Consider the following 9,890-nt stretch of genomic DNA (forward strand, 5'->3'; position numbering starts at 1 on the left):
GGTTGTTCATGATTCATTTCTACCGTTTATATTAATCTTGTCGGCCCTTAAAGATAATAAGGAAGGTTAGATAAAATATACGTTGGTGCTCGGCAAATATGGCCCGGGTGCTAGTCATGACCCTCCAGTTTGTGTCATGACAGATTGAGTGGCTATGTGACCTTAATGACTTCAATTCAATATTAAACATGCTATGTGATTAAGCAGCTTAACATGCCTTAATGATTTCTCATATCTACCTAGACTTCAGACTTTCCTCTAATGTTCTGTTATGATCTTCATACCTATCACGCCATATTCTTTTGACTTCTGTTATTCTATACTTAGGTTTGATGTTAGATGTTTCTAGTTAGAACATAAATGAAAATACATATTGTAACCTTGCAACACTTTGTTAAGGTTTGTGAAGTCTGAGTGTTCAAAATGCTTCCTTTCTTTACATAAGTGCTTGTTAATCCTTAAGTATTCTTTGAGTCATCACTATAAAAGTTGTATATCCATGTCTAACTGTTAGTTATAAACAGTCTTACTAGGATGAACCTTCTGTGAACATCAGTGATCATTCTGCACATGTTTTCTTACGATCAAGCTACCTCTTATGAATTAGATTGTGGTTGTGTTTAATGAAGTTTAATGCTAGTTGTCGTTGTAACTTGAATACAAATCCATCATGTGTAGCTATTAACCCTAGTCTTTATAACTGAGTTAAGTCTTCTTAGTATGGTGTTTCCCTATTCTTAAATCTTTAATGATACTGACAATCCGATTTTGTAATGCTTGAGGATCATCCTATCTAGTGAGGTCATATCTTTGGTTGAAACCTCTATATGTATGGATGAATGAACGTTTGGCATAAATCTTTGTTTATCCCTCATGACTTCATACTTTTGAACACTGTTTTGAAACTACACTAAGTTCACTCTTTTTCTGTTCGTCTAAATTGAATCTGGTCTTGGAGAAACATCTTTTTTTTACTGATTGAATACAATAACTTGCCTATGTCATTGTCAGAATACTTACTAAGGATTTCAAAAGGTTCCAAGTAGAATTATCAACCTATGTATGTGCTAATGACAATATTCAATGTTAAACTAATATGTGATCAATCTATTAGGGCAACATCATCTATATTCCTAAGCTATTGCAGCTCCAAACTATGTGTTTTTATCTGTCTGTAAGATATGTGACTTTAGTTATTTCGTTCTTTAGCAACAATAGTATAAGTGTTCATGTCTCCATATTTTCTTAGAAACTTGACTTTTAAACTTGTTCAATATATGTTTCATTCACTTAATACTGGAAACATAGTCATGAAGAACAAACTATTTCTTGTGTTATTCTATTAATAATAGGGTATGCTTTTGATGTAGGGAATTTCATATTAGTTGGTTTTCATTGAAAGAGCCTTATTGGCACTTAAACCTGTAGTGAAAATGAGTAGTTAGTGGTTAGGAGTATTTGGGAGTAGAGTTTTACTTTAGGTTGGGCTGCTCTCCCTGGCACAAACATTGCCCTGGGCCTTGAGACCCTTGTGAATTTTGAAGTGTCGAGGGATTCAAAGGGGGGAATCGACCTTGAGTGAAATTCTCTCCTTAGCCCTTAATTTATTGACACTTATTATTCTCTTCAGGTTTAGTATTTAATGACAACGAAAGGTGTTAAATATGGATCATTTATTATACATAACCACCACATTAGCATTACCTTCTTAGTATTTAAATATTGTTAGTTATCTTCCATTTATTCTTTGCTTGTATGTTCTCATTCAAGATCATGTATATGATATTATATTTCTAATGACTTTCTTCTTCTTTTAAACATGTACAATGATTCGGCCTGCTGAGTTCTTTAAGAACTCAGGCGCAAATATAGCCCTGCTATGTCTCAGAAGGTCTAGAGTTAGTTGTTGATTGTCTCTGTATTGCTGGGCCTGCCTCTTTGAGGCCCAAACACCAGAGTCCTTTCTTTCCCTCCACTCCTTTATTTACTAATATTGCTATTCTATAATTTCACTATGTCTTTATTCTTTATTGTGTCCCTGTTGTTTTATCTCACATGTATGTAACAAGCACATATTGGATTGAATGCTTTATCTTAACTCTTAATTCATAAAACAACTTAAGCAAGTTTTAAAGAACCTTGGATTAAAAGAAGTCTTAGTTAGCAATTAATTTTACATCCGCTAATCATGAGTTGTTATTAATTCATTATGCCTTGTTAACTCTTTCTTAATGATTTTGAGGCTCAAAGGACTAACAAAAGGTGGCAGTCCCCCATTCAAAAAAAACAGAACTGAGTCGCGTGCTTAATTTTCTAAAAGAAAATAAAGTCATTTCGAAAAAAGAACAAGGTGTTGTCGTCCAGACAAAAGTTTCCAAGCAATCTCCTCAGGTTTAATATTTAAGAACCAAGATATATCTTAGCCTTTCTCTCATAACATCTCATTAGAGTATGAACTTCTATGATTTAGGAAACAAAGTATTTTAACTTAGCTTCTCTTTTACATATTTTCATACAAACATCATATCTCCCAAAGCTCTTTTCAAGCATATATGTACTAACATTATTTTCTAAGATTCTTCTATAAACTCATAACTTTTTAAACTACACTCCTTCTTTATACGCATTATGCTCTAAAATAAGGTAAGCCACACTCTTCTAAACACTAGTTAAAGCATAGTACAAATAATTAGTCCTAAATCTAGTCTAAGTCATGTGGAGCTACCTCGGGTAGATTTTAAGTGGTGCCCAACACCTTCCCCTTAGAAGAAAAAGAATTCCTACTCATAATCTCACATGTTAGCAGACTAATAAAGAATACAACCTTTAGCAATTAAATAGGTACCCTAGTATACCTTTAAATATTAGGTGGCAACTCTCTTTTATCAACAACAGAGAAACCACTAGTTGAATCTTGTTTTGACTAGTGCAAAATAGGGTGAAATACTTGGTTTACTACCAGTTGGGAATCACATTTGATTTCAATAACCTCGAAACCAAGTCTCCGGCCAGCTCAAGTTCTACAATCAAAGCCTCATACTCGGCATTATTGTTAGTCAACAGAACAGTTTTTATGCCCAACCTTAGGGTCTCTCGCGAAGGCGTGATAGGACCACCCCGATCCCAGGCCTTTTCACATTGAAAGCTCCATCTGTGAACAAGGCTGAAACTCCTGATGTCATTTTCGACACTATCACCGCTTCTTTTGCAGCCAAAGGCAATAGCGCGAGATTGCAATCGGCCACAAAGTCGGCCAAAATTTGTGATTTGATTGCAGTCCTAGGTTTATGTTCAATATCAAATACACTAATTTCAACTACCCATTTCGCAACTAACCTGACTACTCAGGTTTGTGAAGAGAATTCAGCAAGGAAAAGGTTGTCACAACGGCTATCATGTGGCACTAAAAATACGGCCTAAGCTTTCGAGAGGTAACTACGAGAGCTAAAGACAGTTTTTCGAGGTGCGGATAATGAGTTTCCACTTCTGACAAAAACTTTCTAACATAATAGACAGGAGATTGCTTACGTTCGTCCTCCCAGACTAGAACGGCACTTACCACTACCTTAGAGACTGCTAAGTATATTAGCAGTTGCTCACCTTCCCTCGAGTTTGATAGTAATGAGGGGCTCGATAAGTAACGTTTCAGGTCTTTTAAGTCTTGTTGACATTCTGGAGTCCATTTGAAATTGTTCTTCTTCTTCAGAAGTGAGAAAAAGTGATGACATTTTTTCGAGGACCGAGAGATGAACCTGCTTAGAGCAGCCAATCTCCCGGTTAGCCTTTGCACTTTTTGACGCTTGTCAGCTGGTCTGGGATGTCCTTGATGGTTTTGATCTTGTCAGGATTTACCTCGATCCCCCTTTGTGAAACGAATAAACTTAAAAACTTACCACAGCTAACCCCAAACGCATGTTTTTCAGGGTAGAGTTTCATGTTGTGCTTCCTCAGGATATGGAAGCAGGATATGGAAGGTTTCCTGGAGGTGCTTTAAATGGTCACCTTCATTTAAAGACTTGAACAATATGTCATAAATGTAGACTTCTATTATTTTACCTATTTGTTTCTCGGACATCTTGTTCGCGAGTCTCTGATAAGTGGCTCTGGCATTTTCAAGACCGAAGGGCATCATATTATAACAATATGTGCCAAAGTTCGTTATGAACGAAGTTTTTTCCTTATCCTCCGGGTTCGTCTTAATTTGATTGTACTCGGAATACGCATTGAGGAAACTCATTAACTCGTGCACGTTCATTCCATCAATCATTCGATTAATGTTTGGCAGTGGGAACGAGTCTTTTGGGCAAGCCTTACTCGTGTCTTTGTAATCTACGCACATTCAAAATTTGTTATTCTTTGTTGGAACTACAACTACATTAGCTAGAAAATCGGGATACTTTACCTCCCGATTTTAACATATGTCAATTAATCGAGTTACCTCTTCCTTCACAAACTTGTTTCTGACCTCGGCTATCGGGAATTTGTTTTGCCAAAACGGAGGGATGCTTGGGTCCAGGCTTAGCCTATGCACGACCACCTCTAGTGGGATACCTCTCATATCCGAGTGCGACCATGCAAAATAATTAACGTTAGTTTTAAGGAAATTAATAACCCTTACCTGAGCTCGGGATTAAGTCCTAATCCCAAATGAAATTTTCTCTCCAGGAATTCCTCAAACAAAGATACTTGTTTAAGCTCTTTCGTCGTGGACTTGGTGGCGTTTGTCTCTTCCGGTACCTGAAAGTATCTCGGTACCTTGTGGAATTCCGATGCTCCCTCATCTTTATCATCCTCGCTCGGCTCTGGAGTAGGTGTCTGTTCCAATAATATCAATTTGTTGGGATCCTTAACCTTATTACTGGAAATTGACACTGCGTTCATTTGTCTTGTTGCAGGTTGATCTCCTCTTATTTGCTTGATTCCCTCTAGGGTCGGGAATTTTACTAGTTGGTGATAAGTTGATGGTACAAGCTTCATCTCATGTAACCATGGTCTATTGAGGATTATCTTATAGCCCATGTCACTGTCTACCACTTCAAATAAGATAGTCTTTGTGACCCCTTCATCATTCATAGGCAGCAAGATCTCCCCTCGTGTTGTCATACTCTCCAGATTGAACCCGACGAGGAGTTTTGTTGACAGAATGATACTTCCAGTTAATTTGGCTTGTTCTATCACTCTCCATTAAATGATATTGGCTGAGATTCCTGGGTCAACCAAAACACGTTTAATCTTAAAATCTAGAACACTAAGAGAAATTAGCGTGCGTCATTATGTGGTAGAAGAAGTCTGTTGGGTCCGCTTTTATGAAGGTGATGTCATCTTTAGCGACTTCCTAGAGTCTCTTGCCATGGGTTACCGATACTTTTATCTTTTTGGCCGCCGCGAAGGTTAAACCATTGATTTTGTTCCCTCCGCAAATCATGTTGATTGTTTGTCGAGGAGGGTCTTCCCCTATCTTCAAGGTTTTTGTGTTGTCACGGTTGCGACTGTAATTGCTCTTAGCTTTGTCGCTCAAGAACTCGCTAAGATGGCTATTCTTCAGTAACATTGCCACATCATCGCGTAGATGACGACAGTCCCCAGTTCTGTGGCCATGAGTCCCATAATATTTGCACCATAAATTGGGATCCCTTTGGCTGGGATAGGATTTGGTTTTCTTTGGGAATAGTGCCTCTTTGGTATTGCTCATCGCCAATACCAACTCCACTATGCTAATATTGAAATTGTACTCTGACAACCTGGGATAAGTAGAATCTCGGGACCCCGATACCTCTTTATCTTGCAACAACCTATTGTTCTGACCACGGTCAGTTCTTCTATCGAGGGCGAACCTATCTGCGGACTGGAACCCTTTGTTTTCACGCCCTTCAGCTCTCTCATTCGGCAAGAATCAGCCCTTAGAAAATCATCGATCTGCATCAAAATCATCTTTGAATTTATCCTGGTTCTTGTCTTGGTCCCGACCCTTGGTTGATGTCGGGAACTCGAACTAATCATCTTCTATCATTATCTTTGATTTATAGCGGTTATGGACATATACCCATGTGGTCGCTTGGGACTCAAATAGGTTTTCCTTCAACTTTTGGGATGCATCGGAGTTCCACGAGTTCAAACCTTAGTGAATGACTCGGCTGCTCATTCTTCTGGCTCGGCCGGTAACAACATCCTTTATTTCTAGAACCTGATCGCGAACTCACGTAGCAATTCGAACTCTCCTTGCGAAATTCTAAATATGTCTGCCTTCCGGGCATTGACCTTCCTGGCCTCGGCATGGGCCTTAATGAAAGAATCTGCGAGCATTTGAAAGGAATCTATCTAGTGTTCGAGTAGAAGTGAGTATCATGTCGAGGCCCCTTTCGTGAGGGTTTCTCCGAATTTCTTCAGCAGATTCGACTCAATCTAATATCGGGCCAAGTCGTTTCCTTTCAATGTCATTGTATAAGTTGCGATGTGCTCCTCAGGGTCTGAAGTCCTATCGTACTTCGGTATGTCTAGTATTTTGAATCGTTTCAGAATCAAGTCTAGTGTTGCACTCGATTTAATTAGCAATTGGGTGTACTTCTTCGAGTTCGAACCCTTCAACCCATTCGAGCGTGGAACTCTTTCGCGTTCTGATCCATCCATTTATTCATTTCCCTCATGAATCTCATGAGTTCGGTTTTGAAGTGATCATTACCGTTGTCGTTACCGGATCAGCTACCAATCCTCCCCAAATTCGTTGAAGCTGACCTCATGTCTCGGGGTGTTATTATCAACTCTTTGAACCACTTGATTTGCAGGAACGTCGAGAGGAGCTGGGCCTCTTTCGTTTGCTTTGTTGGAAGCGCCTGATAATGCCTTTTTTAGTTCCGTCATGACCTAGTCATGCTTTGAGAGATGGGCCATGATGGCCTTTTGCTGCTTTCTCAAGATCCTTATCGTTTCTGCAACATGCTCATCCTCAGCATCATCGGGAATCGCTTCCCTCACATATCGGGGATATTGTCCTCCATGGATCGCAGTTGCTACATCCCCCTTGTTGCGGATGTCACTTATTGAATCCTTGTGTTGAGACAGATTTTTGTGTGCGTCAATGTTGTGTGTGATGTTGACATTGTTAGCCACTATTTTTTGATTTTTTTCTATGAAACAAAGAATCAAAGAGTTAGTAACATATGTAAGGATCAACTAAATTGCACAATTGTCTAAGCCCCGCGGGCATCAAATTGTCTACCCGTAAAATAGTACAATTGAATTTGTTATGTGGTTTATAGACAAGAAAACTAATTTTATCCAAAATGATAAATAAATTAAATTAAAAATAAGACTTAGCGTTAAAATCAAAAGAAAATGGCAGACCTGGCTCCGGGAACAATGCTTCCGAAGACAGAGATAATAGCAATATCAGACAGAAAGTAAAGTTGTATCATTTAGCTTGAAAATAAAGTATAGCATAAGTTTTTCCAGAGATTTCGTGCCCCAGCAATGGCTGTTGAAACTACTATTTATAGCTATACTTAGAAAACACGATCATAGGATCAAGTACCTATTAAATGACAGTAAATGGGACCATTAATGAAGGTGTAACAACAGGCCATGAATGCCAAAAATTTCTACAACAGTTGCCTATTTAATGTTAGAGAATATTTTTCATTAAATGACATGTGGTGGCAAACATTCGTTTTACTTCTATTGATTATGCTCCCTTCGAAATCTATTGATTATGTTCTCTTCGGAATCTGTCCAATACCAACTGCAATTGTTGTCCCCGACTTATATTCTTACTCGATTCATCTGTTTTATGCCTTCGGTTCCACGTGACACGCAATCTTTCAATCATTTAATATAAATCAATTTTACCCGTGCACAAACATGCTCTAAATTTAGCTCTTGGTGGGGGCGGTCGTGTGCGTAAAGAAAATCGCATCGAATTCAGATTTGACCGATACTTAGCTGAATTTCGAGAATCTATAGAAACAAAGCTGAATGGCTGATCATTAATTAACTACTCTCTCTCTCTCTCCTTCATATTTTTTAGTACTAACATTGTAAGGTTTACCTATTTCTTGGATTTGTACAAATACTAGAGAACTTCTCCTTCTCTCAAATCTAACAATTTCATAAAGACGAGTTAATTAACATTCGCAGATGGTGGAGCTTTTCTTCTTTCAGATGTGTTTCTGCTCAGCATTCTCCTTAGTGAACCAGCCAAAGAAGTCACTGACAATGGATCATCCACGTTTAAGCTATTCTCATTCTCTGATCGATCATTAATTGGAACATCAACAATAATCTCTAATGTAGAGATTGATTCTTCTTGATCAGCCAAAGAAGATGTCATTAATTCTTGGTTACTTGATTCAAGAGTAGTCTTGTTGTTTAGATCATTGAGGACAGGTGCTCGACATATGGGACATGTGGAATGAGAATATAGCCACATGTCAATGCAATCGACATGGAATGCATGGCTACACTTGGGTAACTTCCTGCAAACTTGTTCATCTTCGAACAAACTGAGACATATTATACACTCTAATCCTTTCTCCTGCTGCTCATTGGACAAAGGAATTGAAGAAATAGCTGATCTTGAGAGACCCATACTTGCAGGGGTGGTGGTAACATGAGAAACAGAAATAGAGTTTCCACTCCTATGACGAGCTTGGACCAAGAACCACTTGGCATAAATGTGCAGAAGTAAAACAAAGAGAATTACAAAAAACAGTGATATGATTGCTGCAAGCATGATATTGCTATCATATGATAGAATACTATGGATGAAGTTCTCTCTAGGAGGAGGAGGAGGAGGAGAACTGAACATTGTTTGGTTGCTTTGTGTGAGTTTAATGAAAACAGTGAAACAAAGAAGTAGCTTTCAAAGAAGTCTCTATGGTAATGAAGTTATGAATTGAAATTCCTACTTATTTGGTGCAAGGGCGTAAGAAACATTGAGTTGGGATTACGTTTCCGTGAAAATAAAATCGTTGGAGACTGAATAAATTTTGATTTCTTCTGTATTTGCGGGTGATTTGTTAGTATTTGGAGAGAGAGTATATATATGTAAAAAATTAGTATATTTGTTTTTTCCCTGGTTAATTTACAAGGTCAAAAGGGAATCCCTTAAGGAGGTAAGTGTTAGAGTCATGCATGAAAAACAGAGCAATCACAGGGGAAGGGGGCTGAAATAAAGGTCTCGTGAAGGCGACGGCAGCTATTGGTGACTGTGCGCAATGACTATTGTATTATTGGACGGTATATGGTTCTTTGTACTCTTATTCCATTTATTTTTGTGCCACTAGAAAAATACCATCGTCACGTAATATCTTAACCACATTTTACTAAGCCTGAATATGTTGGGAAAGGTCTCCTATTTTATGTGCAATAAAAGGAAGTCTGGTGCACTAAGCTCCCGTTATGTGCGAAATTCGGGGAAGGGCCGAACCACAAGAGTCTATCGTATGCAGTCTTACCCTGCATTTTTGCAAGAGGCTGTTTCCACGGCCACACTTTCCTTATTAGTTCGTTCCACAAAAAAAAAGGACACATTTCTATATTTGAAAACAATTTAACTTTAAAGTTCTTGTTTTACTCACTTTATCCTTAATGAGAAGCTTTTATAGTCACACAAAAGTAACGGCTGCACAAAGCTTTTGCCTTTTAAACTTTTAGGACCACATATTATTTACCCGTAAAATGGTACAATTGAATTTATACGTGGTTTCCAGACAAATGAATTAATTCGATGCTGATATAGTAAAAGAATTGAACAAATACGCAATACTTAGCCTTGAGATGTAGATGAAATAGCAGAAACAGTAGTTCCGGGAGCAGGGCTTCCGGACACAACAACAATGAAATCAAAATACAAGAAGATAAAATTGTATAAAGCTTTGAATAGATTATAACGTAAG

The 9,890-nt window shown here is 38.1% G+C and overlaps 1 protein-coding gene across 1 annotated transcript; it reads right to left on the reverse strand.

Moving 5' to 3' along the window:
- Positions 1–7,955: 7,955 nt before the first annotated feature.
- Positions 7,956–9,198, reverse strand: LOC107763055 (RING-H2 finger protein ATL2). The gene has a single exon (XM_016581477.2). It carries the CDS (start codon positions 8,798–8,800, stop codon positions 8,114–8,116), a length of 687 nt encoding a protein of 228 aa, XP_016436963.1. The 5' UTR covers positions 8,801–9,198; the 3' UTR covers positions 7,956–8,113.
- Positions 9,199–9,890: the final 692 nt, after the last annotated feature.

Source organism: Nicotiana tabacum, chromosome 10, assembly GCF_000715075.1.
Source record: "Nicotiana tabacum cultivar K326 chromosome 10, ASM71507v2, whole genome shotgun sequence".
Classification (NCBI taxonomy): domain Eukaryota; kingdom Viridiplantae; phylum Streptophyta; class Magnoliopsida; order Solanales; family Solanaceae; genus Nicotiana; species Nicotiana tabacum.